This window comes from Engraulis encrasicolus, chromosome 10 (assembly GCF_034702125.1).
Source record: "Engraulis encrasicolus isolate BLACKSEA-1 chromosome 10, IST_EnEncr_1.0, whole genome shotgun sequence".
Classification (NCBI taxonomy): domain Eukaryota; kingdom Metazoa; phylum Chordata; class Actinopteri; order Clupeiformes; family Engraulidae; genus Engraulis; species Engraulis encrasicolus.
This window is the reverse complement of record NC_085866.1, coordinates 40,862,595-40,886,495: the sequence shown is the minus strand read 5'-3', so window position 1 is coordinate 40,886,495 and position 23,901 is coordinate 40,862,595. Positions and strand designations below refer to the sequence as shown.

General features: G+C 43.6%; 2 protein-coding genes across 10 annotated transcripts in view; both read right to left on the bottom strand.

The window, feature by feature from the left end:
* Nucleotides 1-167: 167 nt before the first annotated feature.
* Nucleotides 168-12,521, bottom strand: pgd (phosphogluconate dehydrogenase). Its single transcript, XM_063208895.1, has 13 exons — nucleotides 12,397-12,521; nucleotides 11,537-11,612; nucleotides 11,236-11,415; nucleotides 10,847-10,912; nucleotides 10,628-10,746; nucleotides 10,333-10,402; nucleotides 10,091-10,225; nucleotides 9,456-9,645; nucleotides 5,289-5,419; nucleotides 4,526-4,659; nucleotides 2,687-2,786; nucleotides 1,930-2,052; nucleotides 168-939 (listed from the first exon to the last, which is right to left on the bottom strand). Exons 1-13 carry the CDS (start codon nucleotides 12,492-12,494, stop codon nucleotides 820-822), a joined length of 1,542 nt encoding a protein of 513 aa, XP_063064965.1. The 5' UTR covers nucleotides 12,495-12,521; the 3' UTR covers nucleotides 168-819.
* Nucleotides 12,522-13,414: 893 nt separating this feature from the next.
* Nucleotides 13,415-23,901, bottom strand: part of kif1b (kinesin family member 1B) — a 105,686-nt gene continuing 95,199 nt past the window's right edge. For all 9 annotated transcript variants that reach the window (XM_063208886.1, XM_063208887.1, XM_063208891.1 and 6 more), the window contains 10 exons: nucleotides 23,573-23,706; nucleotides 23,161-23,222; nucleotides 22,466-22,611; nucleotides 21,705-21,950; nucleotides 19,903-19,974; nucleotides 19,692-19,801; nucleotides 18,715-18,867; nucleotides 18,089-18,281; nucleotides 17,640-17,758; nucleotides 13,415-16,927 (listed from right to left, as the gene is read on the bottom strand). In XM_063208886.1, the coding sequence (XP_063064956.1) occupies nucleotides 16,885-16,927; nucleotides 17,640-17,758; nucleotides 18,089-18,281; nucleotides 18,715-18,867; nucleotides 19,692-19,801; nucleotides 19,903-19,974; nucleotides 21,705-21,950; nucleotides 22,466-22,611; nucleotides 23,161-23,222; nucleotides 23,573-23,706 (1,278 nt within the window). In that variant the 3' untranslated portion in view covers nucleotides 13,415-16,884. The remainder of the gene's footprint in view (nucleotides 16,928-17,639; nucleotides 17,759-18,088; nucleotides 18,282-18,714; nucleotides 18,868-19,691; nucleotides 19,802-19,902; nucleotides 19,975-21,704; nucleotides 21,951-22,465; nucleotides 22,612-23,160; nucleotides 23,223-23,572; nucleotides 23,707-23,901) is intronic.

Here is a 23,901-nt window from a genome sequence, read left to right as displayed (position 1 = left end):
GTGACACAAACGCATTAAATATAGACCACACTAGTCAATCATGTGTAACCAAAAATAACCGGAGCAGTTTAAAAAAAGGTAGCCTACCTATAGCCCAGTCAAAATATAAAGCCCTGTTTACACAGTGTTTGTTGAGGTGGCTGGAGAGAGAAGACTACAGAAGCTAATTAGAAGGGGATTTTAAGTCTTTATTTAGACTAGTACAGTGCAATGGTTAACCGTAATCCCGGGTTAACGTGGTGAACTCAGGGGCAAACATGATTCAAGCAACATGACCACTCAGCAGATGCGAAAATGTGTGAGTGTGTGCATGTGTGTGAGTGTGTGTGTATGTCCGTTTAAAAATGCCCCTCATACAGACACACAACCCCCCACCCCCACACCTGACCCGTTTTTTTTTCTTCTTTTTTCCCCCCAGTAACAAATGGGTCTACAAAAGCTAGCTATGTATGTATGTATGTATATCTTGCTACGTTTCAGGGGGAGTTTGGGGGGGAATGTTTTACAGTGCACACAAGCGTACAATAACTATGATTCTTTTCACTCTCGTCATAAATAGATCTCTGGATTAACGTAAAACACACCTTAAGAAACTTTTATCAGGTAAGGAGAGGGAAGGGAAGGGTTGGGTTGGTTGTTTTTTTTGTTTGTCTGTTTGTGGAATTCTCATTAGGTTGTATGTTCCTTCGCAGTAGGAATGTGATATTCCTGACGCCATCACTCTGGTCCTCAGTGAAGCCGGTATACTCTTCTCCTTCCTTCCTTCCTTCCTTCCTTCTTCCTCTCCTTTCTCTTCTGGTCCAAGTGGTTGAGTCCAGTTTAGGCGTTGTAAGAGGAGGAGGAGACGGTGCCTCCGGTGCCTGTCCAGTTGGTGTGGATGTAGGTGCCGGGGTTGGACAGCAGCTCATAGGTGTGGGCACCAAAGTAGTCTCTCTGAGCCTGAGGGGAGTCACACAAACACAGTCCAGTTAACACAGTTCCACCGTGCGCACACACGCACACACACACACTCACACACACACACACACACACGCACACGCACACACAGAGTAACACCAACACACGCACACAAGATACACACATTTGAAGGCAGTTAATTAGATGGATAAAATAGAGAGAGAGGCAAAGACAAAAGACGAGACTCTAAGATAAATGTCACAGCCAGAGAGCCATTTATAGTCCCTTTAACTTAACTTCCCCCTGCTCTACTAACCGCCCCCCCATCCTCACCCCGGCCGCCCCATAAGGACACATCATTAGCAGTCATGAGTGCTTCATCATGGGACACTCTAATCTCTACACACTACACCACATGGTGAGGAGGGCCTTCTGATTCTGTCTGCTAATACTGCATGTGTATAGTAAGTACATCAGTGCGTGTGTACGTGCGTGTGTACGTGCCTGAGTGTGTGTGTGTGTGTGTGTGTGTGTGTGTGTGTGTGTGTGTGCGCGTGTTAGCCCAGGCCAACCCGTACTTCCTGTCACACTGCAAAAGATTCCATGACCAAGCTTGCTATCTTGAATTTCATTGTTTTCGCCCCAATTAGGGGCCAGTAACAGTTAAAATCCAAAATTTCTAACAGCTCAATGTGGTAGGCGAAGAGGCACTGGCTGTCATTGGCATTGCTGGTAGATACATCACAGGAAAGAGTGGTATCTGGCAAACCGCAGTTTGGCCAGACAAGCAGATCGGAAGAACGTTGTAGTCGCAAAAAGCAGGCTGTGCAAGTAAAGAGGTATATAAAGCAAAAGTAGAAGTACACTTTCCGCCTATATATCCACCTCAGTAGCTACAGTGGAATAACTGGAGTAGAAAGTATGTAAGATAATATGCTAGTGTTGTAACTAAGAAGTAAGAGCACTTCTACTTCTATATTATGCACCTTTGTATACTTGTCATTTTCATGTGATTAAATGTGTGCATTTTACCTGCAGGAGGTTAGCAGGGAGCATGTCGTGTCTGTATCCGTCGTAGAAGGACAGGGCTGTGGTGAAGCAGGGCATGGGGATGCCATGTGTCACGCCTGTACTCACAACACGACGCCAGGACTCCTGTGGCAGTGGCATAGCACCAACAAAACACACACACGCGTGCACACACACACAAACACACGCACACACACACAGACACACACAGACACACACAGACACACACAGACACACACACACACACACACGAGTGAGATCATCATTCACACCTTGCCATTAACTGTTTCAGGTATGAACTTTCCTCAGGTAAGACCACAAGTTACTCAACAATAGAACAGAAAGCATGTTGCACACGCCTCGCTTATCATACTTCAAGCAACAACAAAAATGTAACTAAACAACTACAGTGAAAGCAGTTAGTCTGAGGGCAATCAGTCAGAAATTGTTGGCAGCTAGAGCAGGGCGGTATTCCAAGAACATGGCTGAGTGAACTTTGTGAAGTTAACCTACAGGAAGTGGTAAACCTGCTAATACACAGCCCACAGGAATCATTTTAAGGTAAGAAACTGAGGACTCCGGACTCATCTATTTGATGATTTACCACTACCTAAAAGGTTAACTTAACCTGGTTTACTACAGAGACAGTTTCATAGAACACTCCCCAGGAGCTGCTGTGGTGTGATGAACTGTATTGTCTGGTGGTATTTATAGTGTGGGTTGGGCTACATCCTCCTCCACTCCTCCTCCTGGTCTTTACCTGGCACTCCTGCACTGCGTTGCTGAAGAAGTTATCCAGAAGCAGATTCTGCAGCTCTGAGTCCCGGTCGAAGGCCTCCTTGATTTTAGCCAGGAACACACTACAGGAAACAGGAAACGCATAACATGAATACAGCAGATGTGGTGATGCCCCCTATTGACACAACAGCAGGTAATGGTTGTATAAACAGTGTGATTACGGCAATTATGACCAATGTTTAAAAATGATTCAAAAATGGAACAGACAAGATGCAGACACAGTTTTGGTGAAGCCCAAGATACAGTACTTCAAACAAGCTGTAGGTTAGCCGTTGGCCAACTATTCTAGCATGCTGTCTGACTGTGTGACTACACAACATAAGGGGTTTTGTCTTTAAGTTTGTTATAGCATTATTACTGAGTCTTAACCCATTCTATTGCTGGAAGTTTGGTCAGTCCCAGAGACTAGTTGGTCTCTGCACATTTCTAGGACACGTCAACAGTAGAGACTAGATAATGGAAAAACACTGCGTGTCTGATTGTGAGACAGGGAAGAAAAGATGTGACCATGGGTGGGAGGCTGCGATGAGGGAGACTCTCATGTTGCAATTGAAAAGCCAACGTTTCCTCATTCTTCTCAGACTGAGCCCTTTTCTGGACACTTTTTTTCCCTGGACACTTACTTCCTCGTACGTGTCTCCTACTCTATTGCACTGTGTCACAACAGGAAGACCAAATCAAATATGGCCTTATTGCATTACGTGTGAAATTCCTCAAACACAGTCAACCTCATCAGCTATAGTTTCTCAGCACTACTGCTATATCACTTTTGGATAACATTCTGAGAAAATTTCCCTAGTGAAAGACATATTGTACACAATGCTGGAGATACTAACTGTGAAAAATATTCTAATGGTAGTGATTAAACCAATTAACTGATTTGCTTTGTTTCCTATGTCAAAAGAAGCAGGAAAGCAGGAACTGAAACCAAAGAAACAGACCCCAAGAGGAGGACTCTACTACCACACTACAGTTCTATGAACTCTCTCCATCATGACTATGGGACCGACTGAATGACAACATACAGTATCTCAGAAACTGAGAGAGAACTAGGGCCATCTTGTGTAGCTGTATAATAAGCTGTGATGACACAGGACAACCATCCATTTAAGATGTGATGGCAATAGCTACTGAATGGAGTATTAAAAAGCACTCTCTAGATAATGTATATTATTTTATGTCCCAAACATTGAATGAATGAATGAATGAATGAATGAATGAATGAATTATTTCTCTTCACACTGTCATTTAGACTTTCAGTTACATGTCATGAGGACGGCTTGCACCGAAACTTGTTTAATAAAATCTATGTTAGATAGTAAGCCAGCTAGGGAGTGTGTTTTTATCATTTCATGTGATACCTCTAATGGACAGTATTTACATGCCAGTTTTTATGTGCCACGAGGGAATTTAACAGGAGTTTGCAGCAGCTACATTACGGAAAACGATACACAGTACTTGAACTTTTGAATTATCCATCTAAGTCAGTGGTTCTCCACCTTTTTTTGAAGAAACACCCCCTTGGCGTCATCACAAGCCTCCCAACACCCCCTTGACATCATCATAAGAATGACAACGCCCCCCATAGTATTAAATGGACTAATGCCCCTCAATGGCAACTAAGGACCGCCCCCTCTCAGCTGTATGCTTCTCAACGCCCCCTGGGGGGCTGTACCGCCCCCGTTGAGAAACACTAATCTACGGTAAGTGTTGCAATGGGAGTGTGTGTGTGTGTGTGTGTGTGTGTGTGTGTGTGTGTGTGTGTGTGTGTGTGTGTGTGTGTTGGCACGGTCATACACACCTGCGGATGATGCAGCCCCCGCGCCACATCAGGGCGATGGCTCCGTAGTTGAGGGACCAGCCGAACTCTTTAGCCGCCTGCCGCAGCAGCATGAAGCCCTGTGCGTACGAGATGATCTTGGAGGCATACAGGGCCTAAAGACGAGACAGAACAACAAAGCTTATTGGTATGGCGCTTTCCATACTCGAGGGAATTTCACTGCACTTAACAATAAAATAAGGCATTCCCAACATGCATTACTGTACATGATACACATGAGTAGTGGGAAACGGCCTGTACATTTTTAAAGGTAGCAAGCACAAAGCTTATTGGTATGGCGCTTTCCATACTCGAGGGAATTTCACTGTACTTAACAATAAATTAAGGCATTCCCAACATGCATTACATGATACACATGAGTAGTGGGAAACGGCCTGTACATTTTTAAAAGGTAGCAAGCACATGCATGTACACCAAATGCATGTAAGTCGTTACATTATAATATTGAAACTTGAGAGTGGTGATAATGTTATAGGCAGCCTATATTTACAGACTATCATAAAGTACCACATATACCAAACATTTGGTTCACCCTGTGTGTTTATTGCTGGTTATTAACAAACTCTACGGATATCACTCTTAAGAGATGTTCTCCCTAGAATCAAATGTTTTAGTGGATTTCTAGAAGAGATCCTTTGTACTTTAGCGCAGCTACTGTAGCCAGATGGCCCATCGCTGGGGTTGTGAGGATGAAAACGGATGCAAATCTCTCTAGTCTGCGTACCTTCCTCACGTCCTCCAGGAACTGCTTCTTGTCCCCGCAGAATGAGGTGGCGGGGGGGCCTGAGAGGCTCTTGCTGGCCACTACACGCTCCTCCTTCAGGGACGACAGACATCTGGCGAAGACAGCCTCTCCTGCAGGGACAAATACAGTACATGAGCAGGGCTACATGGCGCTATTCAGACATGCCGCTTTTCAGACATTGATGTCTATTGTCTGAATACCGGCACATTTCCCACCGAAATCTGCCATTTCTGTGGTTTGTGCTACGTTGCTCAGGTTTTTTCAGTTTAGGGAGAGTGCATGCAGTTACCCTAACCCTGACCCTAAGGCATATTTGGTGTCTGAATAGCGGTATGTCTGAATAGCGCTTGCCCCCCCATGAGCAGTGGTGGAACACAGGCACACAGGGCCTCAGCGGGCAAAACACTGATAGCCCACCTTCCCTACAGCTTGCAAAATAGTAGGGCTCACACCACCAATAATAGAACTCCCACCACAAATACAGGGGGGCCTGGGTGCAGAGGCAAATGCCCCGTTGGCCTGGCCTATAACTACACTAATGATGGAAACTCCATCAGCAATACAATATGAGCAGTGCTCTACTACGGTGTCAACCTGCCCTATGACCACATATGCAGTACATGAGGGGAAACGTAGTGAGCAGTAGAACAGGAGCAATGCTTGACATACTGTACTGTTAGGTTGGATGCACAAAGTAGGATTCATGCTTGGCTAGGTCCATTTTTGACCCTTCCTTTCGCTGAAGTCTTTTATGAAACTGCACAGTTGCTATGTTTTTTTAAATAGAATGAGGCATATTTACACTGTGAATTGTACAACCTATCTCAACTTTCAATTTAATCTTTTTTTTGCAGGCACCATGCAAAATAAAGTTGTTTGCCCGAATAGCAGACACGTCATTCTCCATTCTTCAACGTCAGTCAGCCGTTGGCCGTGACATTCACGGCAAAAGGAGCACAAATCAAGCGAAACACTGATCTATGAATACACCGGTAAATCTAATGAGCATGGCGCAAAATGGTATAAAAAAGGTACAAACATGAAGCATCCAATTATTCGTGTGCAGCTGCCCATAGCACTAAACTAATACAGCAAGGCCATGTGAACTCAAGATCGGAGTATGAAAATGGCAAATACACAAAGGGCAAAGAAAAGGGAGTTGATGCAAATTATAATAATGAGAGCGAGCTACATCTAGAATAGTGCAGCAGTAAGCATTAGGGATGCACGATTGCGATATTGGTATTGGTATCGGCCCGATACTTGCTCATTATACTCGTACCTACCCGTCAAACACTTGCAGAGGCACTGATACTGCTATTGCACGAAACAACGCAACATTCTGTTGACTTGAAAGCAGCATGGGGAAAAAAGCATGCTTCATACATTTACTAACATTTAAATCTACATGGAAATGGTCAATAAAACGAGGTGACAGGTGGAAAGAACAAGACTATGTACTCATTTTCATTGTATGTTAAAGTATCCTTATCGGTGCTCGGTATCTGCAAGTACAGGAATTCATGTACTCATACTCGTATCGGTTTTCAAAAAGAGTGATATCGCGTATCCCTAGTAAGCATAATGTCAGTCGATTCCTCCGCACTGGATAAAGGTAGATCTAGGCTATGTCTTTGTGTCCTAATACCACCCCACAGTACTAAAGCAAATATACCACTCCTTGGCCTTGTGCTCAAACTGCTTTGTCATAATATCAGGCAAAATATTAAGGACAGCAGCTGCAGCGATAACCCTGGTCTGAAAGTCTCAACATCGAAATAAAAGTGCCGACTCACATCAAACATTGCTTCACCACTGAGCTTTAATATTTAATTTCCACTTCGCCACGACACCACCTCGAAAGTAAACGGTACTCCTAAGACTTCTACTCTCCCGGTTTTGTACATCAGAATGCTACAGGACAGCAGATGCACTGACAACCAAGCTCTGAAAAAGCTTCAACATTGAAATAACTTCAACATTTGCTTCACACCCCTGACACACATGAGCTTCAATATTTAAATTTCCATTTCAAAAGTGGACGTGCCACAACACCACCACCACCACCACTGTCTGGGATGCCAGCAAGCTTAGGGTTACTGATGACTCAGCACATAATGCCAGACAGGCTTTTGTATAAAACCATGGGCGGGCCATCATCAAATAAAGCTAGAGAGCAGCAATGAATGAGGTCTGAATGGCCACGGGAATGCCAGTAAGCATGACTCGGGTAAAAACACGACACCTCCGGCATGAAAGGGAGCGGAGGTAAACAGGCAGGCACAGGGGGAAAAAAAATGGAGGAAATCACACAGTCACCATGAACTAAGCATATATCTCCTGCAGGAATGCCATCAGAGTCTGACACACACACACACACACACACACACACACACACACACACACACACACACACACACACACACACACACACACACACACACACACACACACAGAAGTTGAATGAAGTACTTCTGGATACTGTAGAAATACAGTATATGTCCTTATTATGCAGTCATTGACGAAAACTGGTTTCAACTCAGGTTTCCACAAATTACCTCACAATGTCATTCTGACACACGAATACATCTGCAAACATTCCCAGCCTCCCCTCCTCTCTGCACACTTTCGCTCAAACAGCCACAAACAAGTCCCATCCCTTCTGCAGCATGCAGCGCAGGCACAATGCAGCCCTTTGTGTTGCAGCCCACCGCGCTGCATGAGAGAGAGAGAGATGCCACACTCATCTGCCACTAACACAGGCCTGCTCAGAGCAAACATGGCAATGCTCTGAAACATCTAGCATTGCACATATCTTGCAGCAGACACACTGTATCTATATAGCATTGCATTAATCTTAAAGCACAAACCTGTAAAGCGTAGCCATGTATTGTTTGTTTTAAGAGTGTACCCTACACAAACACAGCAAGTCATTGAAATGTCTGCTCAACCACTTTGGACAGAGCCTGTTATAACCTTAGTGACACAAACATTTTAATGATCAGGTCTTAATCTGTCACTTAAGGCTTTTGATAATGATAAAGCAATGTTGTTATGACGTAGTTGAGTCTTTCTATTAATGAATGAACGGGCCCGTCGGCAAGCCCAAGACCAAACGCAACACAGGTTGAGACGTACTGAGAGTTTACTGAAAGTTTGTCACATGATATAAAGACATAGTACGTAGGCGACATACATCACATCCCCCTTCTTAGAGTTAGAACATCTCTTTTTTTAATAAACCTCAGAAAAGCAAAGCAATAACTGCTTGAAATTATCTGGCCAAACACCCTTTCCCAGTATCTGTATCTGTAACTGTACATGTATCTGTCCACTTGTGTCACTCAGGGACACAGTGTTTGTGGCTGAGCACTGACCCACACTGCCAGCTAGGGGCATCTATGACAATTCAAGACACCACAGCACAAGCCAAAGCTCAAGAGTGAGTGAGAGCAAGAACGAAAGAGAAAGAGAAAGAGAAAGAGAAAGAGAGAGAGAGAGAGACTGAAGAGAGAAAAGAAAAGATGAGAGAGAGAGAGAGAGAGAGAGAGAGAGAGAGAGAGAGAGAGAGAGAGAGAGAGAGAGAGAGAGAGAGAGAGAGAGAGAGAGAGATAGAGAAGAGAGAGAGAATAGCAAATCCCACTTATGTTACATCAGGATGAGGTGCCGACCAAGCAAAGCCCTCAAGCTGCTTAGGGGCGAAAGCAGGCATCTCATTCATCACGTTCCAACAGCTATTCTGAGCCTCCAGCAATCATGAGGACTACCAAAACTAGCCCGACAACATAGATCAATAGAACAACAATGGTCATCCAGCAGTGAGCATGAAGGGATCGGACGGGCTCTACAAGTTAAATTAAAGGGTTTCTAAAAGAGCTTTTTAAGACCAAGTGGGAAGACTGCGTGGAGTGTGTGGGTCTGGGCTGGGCAACCCTGACCAACACAACAACGTTGGTCAGCCAGCTGTGGTGGTGAAGATGTGTGTCCTGTGCAAGTGTATGGATAGTCCACTCAGCCATGCCTTTTTAGTCAGTAACAGAGCAGTGGACATGCAGTGTGTGTGTGTGTGTGTGTGTGTGTGTGTGTGTGTGTGTGTGTGTGTGTGTGTGTGTAATGTATGTGTGTGTGTAGCAATGTCGTCCGTACCGATAAGTGTGACGGGGGTGCCGTACTCCAGTGCGGAGATGGCGGTCCACTTGCCCGTGCCCTTCTGGCCGGCGCTGTCGCGGATCTTAGGCAGCAGGTGGGTGCCGTCCGCATCCTTGTACTTCAGGATGTTGGCCGTGATCTCGATGAGGAAAGAGTCCAGCTCTGTCTTGTTCCACTCATCAAAGGTCTGTGAGTAGAATAGAACAGAATAGAATGGAATAGAATAGAATAGAATAGAATGCCTTAATTGTATTCACCGGTATACACAGTCAAATGGCATTTAAAGCCTCTTTTCAAGGTGCACACAGCGCAAAGTATAAAAGGATTCGATGTACATGAAAGGATACAGAAATGATGTGCTAAGGGAGGTGTGTTGAGAAGGCAGGTGAGAGGAGTGTGTGTGTGTGTGTGTACGCGTGTGTGTGTGTGTGGAGGGGGGGGGGGGGGGGGGGTGACGCAAGGTTTGAAAGAATGAGGTGACACAAACACATAATAATGACACAAAGGAAATGCCACTACAAGGAAAGACAATCAGGAACAGGGACGTCCAAAGTAAATTCTTCTTGACAATAGAGTGAGATTGCGCAAGTCAAGACAATCAAAAGAAAAGGGGCGTGGTAGGTAGTGCTCACCTGTGCCATTGCATCATGGTCCATACCCACGACATCCTTCATGAGGTGGTAGGCCTCACAGATGAGCTGCATGTCACCGTACTCGATGCCGTTGTGGACCATCTTGACGAAATGCCCTGCGCCCTCATCTCCCACCTGGAATACAAATTTGGATAGGAGTTAAAATCAACAACAAGCTGTTGAGGGTGTTGAGGCCTGAAAAATGTGATGTGACGTGAGTGGAGAAATTCCTCATTCCTTACCCAGTCACAACAAGGCTCGCCTGTTCCCACTTTGGCAGCAATGCTCTGGAAAATGTCCTTTATGTGTGGCCTGTCCAAAGGGATATTTGTAGAAAAATATTAGTACTTGGAAACATACTTGCTTACCAGATCTATGGACAAACAAGTATGTTAGACCGTGTGGTGGATATAAGGGATTACCTAAACTGCAGCTCTCTGCACTGGTTTCCAGATACTATTCATTAACAACATGGTAATTACCCGACTGGGCTAGGCTGATGCCAGATAACAAGCATGTTATTAAGTTAGCACTCACCAGGCCTCTATGTGTCCGCCTGGCATCAGCGACGGGCCGTAGCGAGCGCCCTCCTCTCCGCCACTCACTCCGCTGCCCACAAACAGCAGGTTTTGCGCCTTGAGGCTCTGGCACCGGCGCTAGCAGAAGACCAGAAAAACAGGACAGTGTTAACAGGAAAAGGCAGACAAGCACGATGTTGTGATTCTATGGATGAATGTACTTCTCATGGTGACTCACTGTTGTGTCTCTGTATTCAGAATTGCCCCCATCGATGATGATATCGCCAGGCTCAAGAAGGGGAACCTGGAAAGAAAGAAGGAAGGAAGTTAATAGTGAAATGCCGGGCGAGTCAAAACTCATCGAGGCATGGGCGTAGTTTATGATGTGGACAGTGCGGACATGTCCATTCCCCCTTTGGAGATTACCTTGGATTGTCCCCAACACTTTTCCACAATACAATGTCAATGGATACAATATGAACATTGGACAATGTTTGCTACTTTATGTCCTCCAGACAACTTTCCAAACCAAACCTACACCACTGCATCAAGGCAGTAGTGCAATACAATCCATCAGGACTTGTGAAGGCCCTGGCAAATTCTTGTTTATTCATGTCACCCACTTACCAGTTTGTCAATAAAATCGTCCACAGCCTTGCCAGCCTTGACCAGAAGGACGATGCGGCGTGGGGTCTTGAGCTTTGACACCATGTCCTCCAGGGACTCTGCGCCAATGACCTTGGTGCCCTTAGCCTCGTTCTGGAGGAAGTCGTGCACCTTGGACACCGTTCTGTTGAATGCGCATACCTGGGCAATAGTTAGAAAATAAGCTGACTAAGATGACCACAGGCCAAAAGGGAAAAGGAGTAAATATATGACAGTAAAGGGTTGTAGAGGTAATAAACATGTATGGGAACTTTTGACTTACCACAAAACCATGGTCGTTCATATTCAGAATAAGATTCTGACCCATGACCGCCAGGCCAATCAACGCAATATCTGCCCTGTAATTACAAAGAAATGGAAAAGATACCAGTCAGTTCCAGGTTAACACTCTTGTTGGGAGGGTGGTACAGCTAACTATCAGCCTGTCAGGCCATGCTTGCTCATCATCATAATAAAAAACACAAATAAAATGGTAAACACACCCACTTCCAGGCCTAAATGTCAGCAATGTAGGCATAATAATAACATCATCAGCACAATAATAGTTTCATGGGTTTAGAACCAGAGTGGGAATGGTAAATTATAGGCCCATTACAAATTACTGTTTATGTCCCACCTCATCAATTTACACCACGCCGAAAACAGTAAAACGACCAGGTTATTGCCTTTTAAGACCATAGACAGACATGCTTCAGCACCATAGATTGTATATTACTAACATTCTATGTTCAGCACCAACTCAGCCCCCAGAACAGGCTGTGTTCAACCACGTTCTGAAGTCAACCCATCGTGACGTTATTGTGTGGCCTTGAAAAGTAGATACATCATGGACATTTACGATCATGGAACTTGGATTCATGAAACACAATGTAAACACACTACTACTGTAAATCGGATAGGGTCCAATCAGCGAAAACAGTGATTAAGTTAGCTTGCCAAATCAATTAGCTTGGAGGCTAGCTAAGGACTCTTTTTACGTCAGCTAAACCTGTTGGATAGATAGTTGGCTAACAGTCAATGAAGCTATTCTTGACAGTGTAATGACTTGAAAGGCCATTGCCGCAAGTCATGTCAAACTCGGACCTGTATTTCATAGTGGCAATCCGGACAGAGCATACTCACTGTGCCATGGTTCCTCCGGACGGGTTACCTCCTGAAGTGAGACTATTCCACACTGATCTAGCTACTTGTAATACGCCGTCCTTCCCGTACTTCCTCATTCAAAGAACCAATAGGACCTATGCAAGCCTGTGGTGTGGCAGTGCGCGTTAGCAAATACATCTCCATCCCGCATCCACGGCACAGCGAGAAACCAAGCTGTCACATGACGTGCACCAGCCCCAAAGCGCATTCGCTCTCCCATTGGCTCAGGAACGCTGAGCAGATGAGTTAAAAAGCTCATTGGTTGCATCTCAAAGCCATAGGCATGGCCAAAGCACAGATTCTTATAAGGGCTCTGGCCAAAGTACTAGTATGGTAGAACTATGGATAGACTACTTATGAAACAGGCCAATGCCCCCTGAATTGAAAAAAACTATTTACATGAGGTGAAAGGCACAAATGTATATTTGTTCCAGTTATGATTCACTAGACCAAACTGACTAAAATCTCTGTTTTCCAGCATACTAGGACTACACATACCCATAATAAGCAATAACCTTTAGGCCTGGGCCACACTGGTTACGGTATTTGCACTTTTAAGTACATCTTTTTTTTTTCTTCCAAAAATCAAGTTTAGCTTGTGTAAATCCTGTAAACGCAGAACAAACACATTGAAACCTTTTTTCCATCTACAGATTGATTTAAAAATGACGAGAACAACTTGGTTTATTATTCTGCCAATGCACTGGTTGTACTTTTTATTGTTACCTCATTCACTAAACAGTTCAATGGTGCAAGATTACCATACAGAGAATTAAGATATCTGCATCACACATCTAAGCTATACAGCAAATGGATTATAATTATTACAAATACAGGAGACATATTTACAATTTAATTCAAGCTCCAAACAACATGTAGGATATATTTACAAAATAAGTATGAAAATGAAGCCAATCTGACAAATAATGTACAATGTTAACGTCTCACAATTTGACCAGTTTGCCTCTCAGTCGGTGGGATTTTACTCATGTACTAATTTTTCTTTTCTTCTCTGTTCCCAAAAAAACATTTTTAAAAGGGAAATTGTTTTTCTTCTGCTTCCAAAGGCATTATCTGAGATAGTGATGAGGAATGAGACAAGTAGTAACAGTTGCGTAAAGCTGCAGGATGATGTGTACAATTAGGCAAAGTTTATATGTTACGAACTCCCTGATATTAGTAAAATAATACAAAACATTTTAACAGAATAGAACTCCCTGTAACACCTTTCCAATTAAAGCGCAGAGATCAAGTCTGACCAGAGGTTTTGTACTGTGGAACGATATGGACTGCTGCCCCAGCGGTCTGCTTTGAAATACGTCCATTTGCATCAGAAAACGCTCCCATGATAAAAAGCAGTGCATTTGCAATAATAATAATAAAAATAAAAAATAGTTAAAAGATAAGCCAGTTTCTGGGGTGGAATCTTAGCCCATGCCACTCTATATTTGGTGACAAACTGTTGAACTGGTCAACACTTTCAGTACATTCAGAGCCCAGTTGTTTGCAAGGGCAAAACCTGGGCACATAGCACACTATAACTCACTCTCACCCCCTTTCCCCATTCAACCACTCCTTCTGGGAGAAACGACTGAAAACAAGTCCAGGTTTGTTTTGATCCGTTAGTTAGAACCATTTATTATGTGCAAAGAGCTGCAAACTAATATATACAATGCAAAACAATAAATACAGTCGATGAAATGCACTCTATACATTAGTAACCCAAGCCATTTGAAACCCTTGAAATTCTTTGCTCTGGTGCATTGTCAAACTCTTTTCATGGAAATAATGTTCGTCATTAAATTTGCTTTGATGCCACATGAACATCATTTTACACTTTACAGATATGCAATGTGAGAGTAGATATTCATTTTCGGTGCATACATTTTCACATATTGTGAAAAAAAATCCAACAGCTTGATTGTCCATTAGGCTGTTCGACCTATGATCAAACGAGCCGTTTTCATATTTTTTGCCTGTTAAAAATGAATGCAAACCTGCAAACATTTCAATGAACTAGTCAATGCATACCAATTAACCTGCTCCCATACAGGTTGAGGAGTGGTTCAATTTTACCTAATCTGCCACATGAAGAGATGGTTCCATTAGATACTCGTCCAATCAGGATAGTCAGGTTGTAATGCAGGTCCTACTGGTTGGTTGGCCAGAGGCCTGCAACCTCCGTCTGCAGTTCTCATGAAAAACCATCCCTCACGCGACAGAGCAAAGAAGAACCACTTGAGAACTACTAAGATAAAGCACCAGGTGCTTGGTCCACATGGCACTCAGAGCAAAAGAACTTCCAGACAAAATAATAATAACAACAATGACAATAATAATAAGCTCAGAGCATTTAGTTCATCCCTTTTCTCTCAACACCACTCTGCAAACACTAGACACTCTACAGTAGAGTTAGCATATAGGCTTCTTTGCAAGGTCGACTTCCAAAAGAAATCGCATTCATTATAACAGACAGTGCCCGTGACCACCTGAATCTCCCGTTTCTTCATTATATGCTTGCTAAATGAGCATTTAAATGTGCAAAACAAACATTAAATATATCACTAGATAAAAAGGAACAAAAATGCCCTTCTTCTCACATATGTTTTTTTCCATTGCAGGTTACTTTGTTGAATGAGTGGCAAGTATAAAACAATGGTGTTAATAAAAAAATAAATTAAAGGAGTATGAGTACAATAAGGAAATACAAGGATAAGTTTCAAGGATGCTTATAAATTCAGGAATTGACTTGAAAGCCATGTGGCTTGGCATGTACGCATGTATACTTTAAAGGAAAGCTGGAGATCTGGCCTGGTGCCCCTGGTCAACGATCCCTGGGTGGGGATTAAGACTTGGAGATGTTAACTATGGCCAGGGCATAGCGCAAGCCAACAGGGAATCTCTAACAGCCCGACTACAAGGTTAACATGATGTTCGGAGAAGTTATAACTGCATGATAAAGTCATCAGGTCACTTAACCTTGTTATCTCACCACTTGTGTTCCTAAGATCTTTTTTTAAAGAAATGTTTTGCCACTGCCATCTATAACTCTTTGAGTGTCAAGTCCTTATATTTACGGCAAATGGATGAGCTACTTTGATTCCCATTTGAATTATCCACTAGCAGGAATAGTTCACTATAAGGAATAAAACGTATAAGTGCAAAAGGAATGTCTGGTCTGTATAAGTAAGTGGTTAAAGCACAGTAATCCTGAAAAGTATGTACAAATGACATTCCCTTCACCGTCTTTTTCTTCTTTGTTCTTCTGCATGTCTGCGGTGTCTTTGCTATCTAATGCCAGTCAAAATGCCTACAATGGTCGAGCACACAGCAGATAAAACCTGGGCGCTGGGCTGGGGGTTTAAGAAATGCTCAGCTACACTGAATGGGCTAGGAGGAGGACAACCGTTTGGTGACAACTGGGGAAAAGATGGTATGATGGTGACTAACTTACAAACCCTCCTTGTTGTCCCTCAGAAAACACTCAGTGGTCTACCTTTCTCCATCTATGTACACAGACTAGGGAGAGAGGAACAGGGAAACTACTGTACCTACAGTATGTCACATGAGAGGCTTGTATAGCATAGCATGTCCAACGTTGCAGTAACATCGGAGAGAAAGACAGAAGTCCCGTTACAGCTTCTTAATCAGCGTGTCTATTTAGATGATGTAAAAGCTAGGTTTCATGAGCTCTCCTCAATATCACTAGCAGCAACTTTTTTTTTTTTAAAGCCAACATTTTTTTTTCATTTGGGCGAGAGGATTCGCCCTCTCATTTTTAGAATTATTATTTATTAATGTCATTCTTATTGTGGATATTTTTTTCTTCTTCTTCTAAACGCTTCTTATCGGTAATGAATGAGGATGTTGGCAGGTACTGGTAGTGCCCTTGGTATTTGTATTTCTATATTTTTTTTTAAAAAGCAAACCTAGTCTTCCACCCTGAGCACTGCTGCCTTGTCCATGCGGCCAGACATCTGGAACCTGCCTGATGGGTAACACTGATGGAGAACGATCTCTACACATGTTTTCAAAAAAAAAGAACAAGAGCGAAGAGAAAGTCTGATCTGTTGAACCGTGCACACACAAATAGACTACTACCAACATGCTACTAGCTAGAAGGTTTTCTTTTTTTCTGTTATGACAAAGGATGTGACGTTAAAGGGGTGGGTAAACATCAGGACGGGACGGGAAGGGCAGGACCAAAACTGAACGAAAACATATGATCAACTGGGAGAGAGATATTTAGAGGAGAAAAGGGTGATGGCGGGGAGAGTGAGGTGGTGGGAGGAGGACAATGAAGCAGGTTAGAACTTCAAAATAAAGTTCATTTTGCTGGAGAAGAGACTTAAGCCACAGGTACAAGAGAGAAAAAAACGTCAATAATCACAAAGATTAATAAGTGTTAACACTTTGTCGGGTTGAAAGGCCAGCCAGTAGAAGAGGTGGACTCTCTGAGGAGGCCAGCTAGTTCTTCATCAAGCCACTGCGCCTCCTCGCCAACTTTGACCTGAAAGGAGAAAGAAAAATAACAGACATTAATACAAGACACATACTGTACATTTTATACAAAACATTCACTGTGTACAGTAAATACTGAACTCTCTAAAAGACAGATGCTGCCAGTTGAGGATGCTCGATTAAGTAGGTAAGTAGAGAGCACTCACAGGCATTTATGTATCTTATATTCAAAAACTAGAAAAACCTTACACAAGGTCTTAAAACAAATTTCATAGCATAACAGAACTGAAGCATCACTAAAGTTCAGTTCTGACCATTTTCAGCACTTCTTACGTTATGATGGCCTTTAGTGCCAAGGCCCAGTGGACATTGTGGGTTACGAAATTAGAAACCCTGCCACATATTTGCTCCAGCCAATTCAATGAAACAGCTTCAACCAGTTTGACGAGTGAAAATCCAATGCTGGAATCACAGACAGATGGAATATGTGACTGGCAGGACTTTAACTTTGTGCCTTCAGCATTTTAAAGTGTTTCACTTGGTCCGTGGCAGGGGCGGACAAACTGGATTGACAAAGACAGACTATCTACTTTCTTCTTTCCTTAGATCACGGCCTGAAGCAGCTACAGTAAGCCAAGATTTGTCTAGATGGCCATCTCTTAATTATTCCCACCACTCCCGTCATTCATTCATTCATTCATTCATTCATTCATTCATTCATTCATTCATGTAGGCAGGCAGACCCGTTGGGGAGTGTCTACCTTATTGTTCCTGCCAGCAGTGGGTTGAAGGCGTACAGCCAGTCGTTCATGTCTTTGTCATTGTTGGCCTGCAGCAGGATCCCTCTGTGCTTGGTGCACACAGCAAACGTGTTGGGCGTCTGGAAGAAGGGACAGAACAAAACAAAAAAAATCAATAAATAAAAATCCACATTTTAAAAATATGCTGTGTTTACACTCAAGCTGACTTGTAGTGAAGTCGAAATCATTCACTTGTACCGTTCTGTACATTTTCGTTCCTTTTATTCTAAAGATGATGCATATACAGTGTATTATACAAAAAATATACTATGGGTCGGACAAAAAAAAATATTTTGGATCTTGTAAACATGTCCTGAAGAAGTTTTTTTTCTTTCTTGTATTAAATTGAGTGTATTGAAACTAGTGTGTAAATGTTTTTGCTCCTGTTATGCTGCTGGCGATGGGCTCACCTTGAGCATGGCCTGCTGGTCCTCGCTGTACTCCACCTGGGCTGTGGACAGGTTGAGCACGCCCCTCTCCACTGGGTCCTTGTCGCTGTTGTAGATGAAGACGTAGGGTCGGCGCACCACCACAAAGTGCTTCACCCACGAGTTGGAGCGCGGCTCCATGAAGCTTAGGAAACCCTTCTTAGACACCACCGACCTGAGAGGAGGGACAGCGAATAAAGGGCCAGAATTTAGGACGGGCTATCATTTAGGGAAAAAAGCTAAGGCTACATTCAGACAGGTATCGCTAGCAATGATTTGGGGAATGCAAAATTCCAGAAACCTAATCATGATCTGATCCAGGTCAAATTTTTGTCCAGAAGACTTCAACAACTAAATATACAGTAGATGCTGAAGCAGGCAACATATTTTGCAAACATTTTCACATTCCACATGCAACAAACCTCTAAATTATGTGAGAATTCAAAACCAGTTACACTAGCTATATTTAATCTCTTCGACAGGACACATGCAGAGAAAAGGTACGGAAGGTGACAAAAACAGTTGGAACAGGAAATGAGCTTTGCCAGTCAGCCATGGCTGCCCAGCCCAGTCGTGTGAGCGTTCCTTCTCTTCGCTCCTTCACTCACCCTGGCCTCATCTCCTCGATGTTGGGCACCAGGTTGAGGAACTCGTGCTTGCCGGCACGGGCCAAGTAGGATGTCTCCAGGGTGGGCACCATGGGGAAGTTCTCATAGTCCGAGCAGCCGGGACTGGAGGCACGCGAGTTGGCCTCAGGGGTCCTGGTGGAGCAGGAGGAAGAGAGAGAGAGAGAGAGAGAGAGAGAGAGAGAGAGAGAGAGAGAGAGAGAGAGAGAGAGAGAGAGAGAGAGAGAGAGAGAGAGAGAATGATTTATATGGTGTGCCATAGTGGTGTGGGTTGGCACTGCCCTCACTATCCGATTCGATCACGATTCGGGAGGTAGTAGATCCGATTCGATTCGATTCTATTAGATCCGATCCGATTCAATTCTACAATGCATTACATTTCTACTGAACGCAAAGCAAATGTTTAATCAGCCATAATGAGGCAATACAAGTAGTCAGATACTGAGCAACAATTTATTGGCTGTTTTCTGTATCAGCCTTGCAATTTTTTGAAGTGCTTTTATTTAATTTAACATTCATTTGCTCCCGAAATATCCATGGAAGTAATTGAAACTTTAAAAAATTGCCGGATCGATTCTGGAACTTGCCGGATCGATTCTGGATCGTCCATGCCCCGCATTGATTCGGATCTCCGAATCGATCATTGTTGACACCACTAGTGTGCCAGAGAGAGGCAATTGTGCTTCAGTTTTGCAAAGTGTTATGATGTGATGTTTTCATCACTAATACAACCAGAGCACAACAACACATACAGTAATTAGGTCCTAGATTTATAGTAACAGTGCTCCTTCTTTAACTACTCTTTAACTCATACCTTCATAGTTCATTCATCTATACCTGCCCTCCGTGCAGTTGCCGCGTCAGTACATTTTTAACATGCATTTTCAGTAGCATGATCACTAAGAGAAAATTAAAATTAAGTAAAAAATGTAAAGCGTCGGTGTTGTTTGTGGTCTTACTTCTGATCCATGGAGCCGGAGAGCGAGGGACAGGTGGAGGAAGGGGTGAGGGTGGCACTGCTGAAGCTGGTCACAGAGGGGTCACGACCCATCGGAGAGATGTCCGATAGCTGGAGAGAAGAAAAAAAGAAACGTGGTGAGTTGGATATACATTGGGACTGATACAAAGTGGTATTCATGGTTAAGTTAGCTGGGAGGCCTTCTAACCTACCTTGCAGTCACTGATGCTGTTGCACACCTGGTTGTATTCACTGTTGTAGGTGTGGGTCATGAGGCGGAGGCACTGAAAATGGAGTAAAACATGTTGGTATAGTACAGACTCAATATACTCAACCACGCACACATCATGTGGTAGATGGGCCAGTTTATCTTTGATAAACTAATGTGTTACTTTTGGTCTACAACAAAAACAACAAATAAAGGTCAAGATAAACAAAATAATTATTTTGCATATTCTATATTGTATAATAATAAACATAATAGAATGTATAATCATATTTTCTGCCCATTTTTGAAAAAACAGGCATTAGATAGATGGTTATATATATTTTCAGCACTGCCTAGTGGTCATCCAAAACTCATTAGAACCGTGGTTACGCATAAGTAACCATCGGCAGGAGAACACGAGATAGAACTAATTGACTTCTTTCTCCAGTGCCCACCTTGATAATAATAACAATACGTTCATTTTGTATAGCGTTTTTCATGGTCCTCAAAGATGCTTTCACGGAAGGTTCAAACACACACACACAAAGTCTCAACATCGAAATAAAAGTGCAGACTTTGAGATCACATCAAACGTTGCGTCACCACTGAGCTTTAATATTTAATTTTCACTTCACAGGTAGATAAGCCACGACACCACCTCGAAAGTAAACGGTACTCCTTAGACTTCTACTCTCCAAGTAAGCATGACTCGTGTAAAAACACGACACCTCCGGCATGAAAGGGAGCGGAGGTAAACAGGCAGGCACAGGGGGGCAAAAATGGAGGAAATCACACAGTCACCATGAACTAAGCATATATCTCCTGCAGGAATGCCATCGGAGTCTGACACACACACACACACACACACACACACACACACACACACACACACACACACACACACACACACACACACACACACACACACACACACACACACACACACACACACACACACACACACACACACACACACACACTTTATGTACTTTATTTGATTCCACATTACAAGTTAATCGATAGGAACCAAATGTGATGAATAATCCAACAACTATTTGACCAATTAACATCTTGCTATGGGAGCATCATTAAGGGTACAGGAAACATCTTCTCTTCCAGATGAACATGCTCCCTATCACAGCTGATATTGAGCAGTATTTAGCTAGCTGTCTGGACCTTCTTTTACTTAGTCCACTGATGTTAAGTCCACTGACCACCAGCCTATGCACATGGCCTAGACTGCCAAATACAAGAACAATGAGTACACATTTATAGCCACAGCTTTCAATGGCAGATGTTAGAGGATGATATTTCAGTTTTTTCCTACAGAAGGATTCCTCCATGAACAGGTCAAAGGCACAGGCTACTTCAAAGAGTCTGACTATTTTTTCCTCTTGTGATATGCAAATGATGTCCGGTGTGTTGGGAATTCCTGAGAAGCAGTCTGTGGGTAAGTTAAACCAGTGGGGCTTGACAGAGGTATGTTTATAAAGTTGTTCCTGAGGAGCACAGGGGATTTGGGCAGCGATGAGGTCCACCAGTCTGTCATGTCTGGCGGTATACAATCCTTTGTAAGAAGGGCAACTGTTCATTATGTGGGCTACAGACTCCAGATGTTGTGGTGGGTCATGTAACATGCATAAGGGGGAATGAATAGATGGAAACCAGAGGGAGAGGTTGTATTTTGTGGGGAGAACCTGTAGGCGTGCCTTTATACAGAAAATTAGAATCTCATCACTCACACTCACACACACACACACACACACACACACACACACACACACACACACACACACACACACACACCTTGGTGGCCAGCTCCTTCTCGCGGTCCACCAGGCTCTCGATGTCGGCCGAGTCGTAGCCGCTGCTCTCGCTCGGCGTGATGGCGCTCTCGAAGGTGGTGCTGGAGATCTGCGAGGAGATGCTGGTGGAGGTGCTGAGGGAGCCGCTGCTCATGGTGGGCGAGAGCGGCTCGCTCAGAGGGGACTTGTGGGCCGCTGTCTCGGCCAGCTTCTCACGCAGGAGCAGCAGGTGGCGCGTCTTCTCCACCTGGCGGACAGGGGCACAAGGACAGGGTTTTGTCTCGTTAAAAAACTACATTGCGAGGCAAACTGTGGAGTACTAATTACTATACACTTCTGTTGTTGACAGAGGCCGGTGTCAAACACACATTTCTATAGGAAACATTACATTTACCATACGTGCGTAACTGTGTGTTTATATTTGGGTTCAAATCCCACCCGCCCTACAAGGCAAAGAGGCAGTAACTGTGAATAGCTCAGTACTGAGTAAAATTACTTTAAATCATTGTTGTCCAGCTTAATTAATTTGAGGTAAATTACTGACATTTTGCTCTTTTGTTACTTTATATTACCACATTCTTTGTAGAATATTTTATTTAACTTAACATTTTGATATATATGTAAATAAAATAACAATAACTAATTTTCAACAACAATGCAGTTACTGCCTTCATGCTTTGCAGGCCAGTGATGATGTATGAGTGTTTTTGGTCCTTGGCCTCCTGTGACCCTTGACCTTTGGTGCCCGGCGTCTGACTCTACCTCGTGCAGCTGTTCCAGCTTCTCCAGCTCCCACTGGTGCTCCAGGATCAGGCTGTCCCCGCGAGGCCTCCACCCGGCCAGGTTCTCCTCCCCGCGCACATACGCCACCGACGTGTCCAGAACCTTCCGTCTCCTCCGCTGCATACCTGCAAGACAACATTACTCAGAAAGTCAGCATTGTGTAGAAATGAAGTGGTATATCATGTAATACAGTTCATCAGCGATACAGTATGTAGCACATTTTTCATCTGGGCAGCGTGGCCTTAAGGCTACAAAGACGGTCTTAGGAGAGGATTGCCAAGAACCTTACCTCTACCTTACCCTACACCTCCATGCATGGCTGAAGTACCCTTGAGCAAGGCTCCTAACCCCACATTGCTCCAGTTAATCATTTGAGAAGAACTGCCATCACATATATGCAACTACAATTTTTGCAAAATTTCGAATTATAATGAAATCAAAGGGTACATATTATTGTTGCACTGATGGGTATTGGTTACAGTGGTGCTTCATCTTATCGGTAAAAGGACTCTCTCACGCACTGTGATTTGCCATGATCAGATTGTGATCTCATTGTTAGTCATGGTATGGCATGCTGTAATGAGTTATACATTATCTCTGAAGCGAATGGCTGCCATCATCATAAGAGCCAGCCTGTGGCTTTTAAAGTAATGACGAGAGACCAGACAGCTCACCTGGGCTTCCCGTATCTGACATCTTGCACAGGCTCAGCTCATAGATACCAGTCACACGATTGCTATAGGGGGAAGAGAGAGGAAGAGAGAGAGAGAGAGAGAGAGAGAGAGAGAGAGAGAGAGAGAGAGAGAGAGAGAGAGAGAGAGAGAGAGAGAGAGAGAGAGAGAGAGAGAGAGAGAGAGAGAGAGAGAGAGAGAGAGAGAGAGAGAGAGAGAGAGAAATATAGTTAGCAATGACCACTTTTTGGATGAGTGACACTGAACAGTATGACACACCGAAAGAGAGATGCAGACAGACAAAGAGAGAGAGAAAGAGAGAGGGACAGATAGACAGAGACGCAGAGCACAACATTCAGCAATGACTATTGAACACTATGGTGGTTCAGCACAAATGCAACCTGTTGTCACATACCAGTCTGGAGTCTTGGAGTAGCCGGTGCCAAAGAGGTTGCGCAGCGAGCGGGGAGGGGAGATTTTGGCATCTCGGGAGTAGAACACCATACAGATGTCTTTGGTAATGATGGCTGGCTGGATGCAGTGGTCAAGCTGTGGCAGAGAACAGCATGTGAAGCCAATGCAGTGTCCAGGCAGTGTACTTGACAAGGGCACTCATGAAGGGCTCAGATGCAAAATCCTCTAGTCTACGTGCATTTGTGATGAGTTTTAAAAGATTTCTATAAATGCAGTAAATGTACAGATTTACAGATTTTTAAAATCATAATTTATGACGGCTTTTAGAGA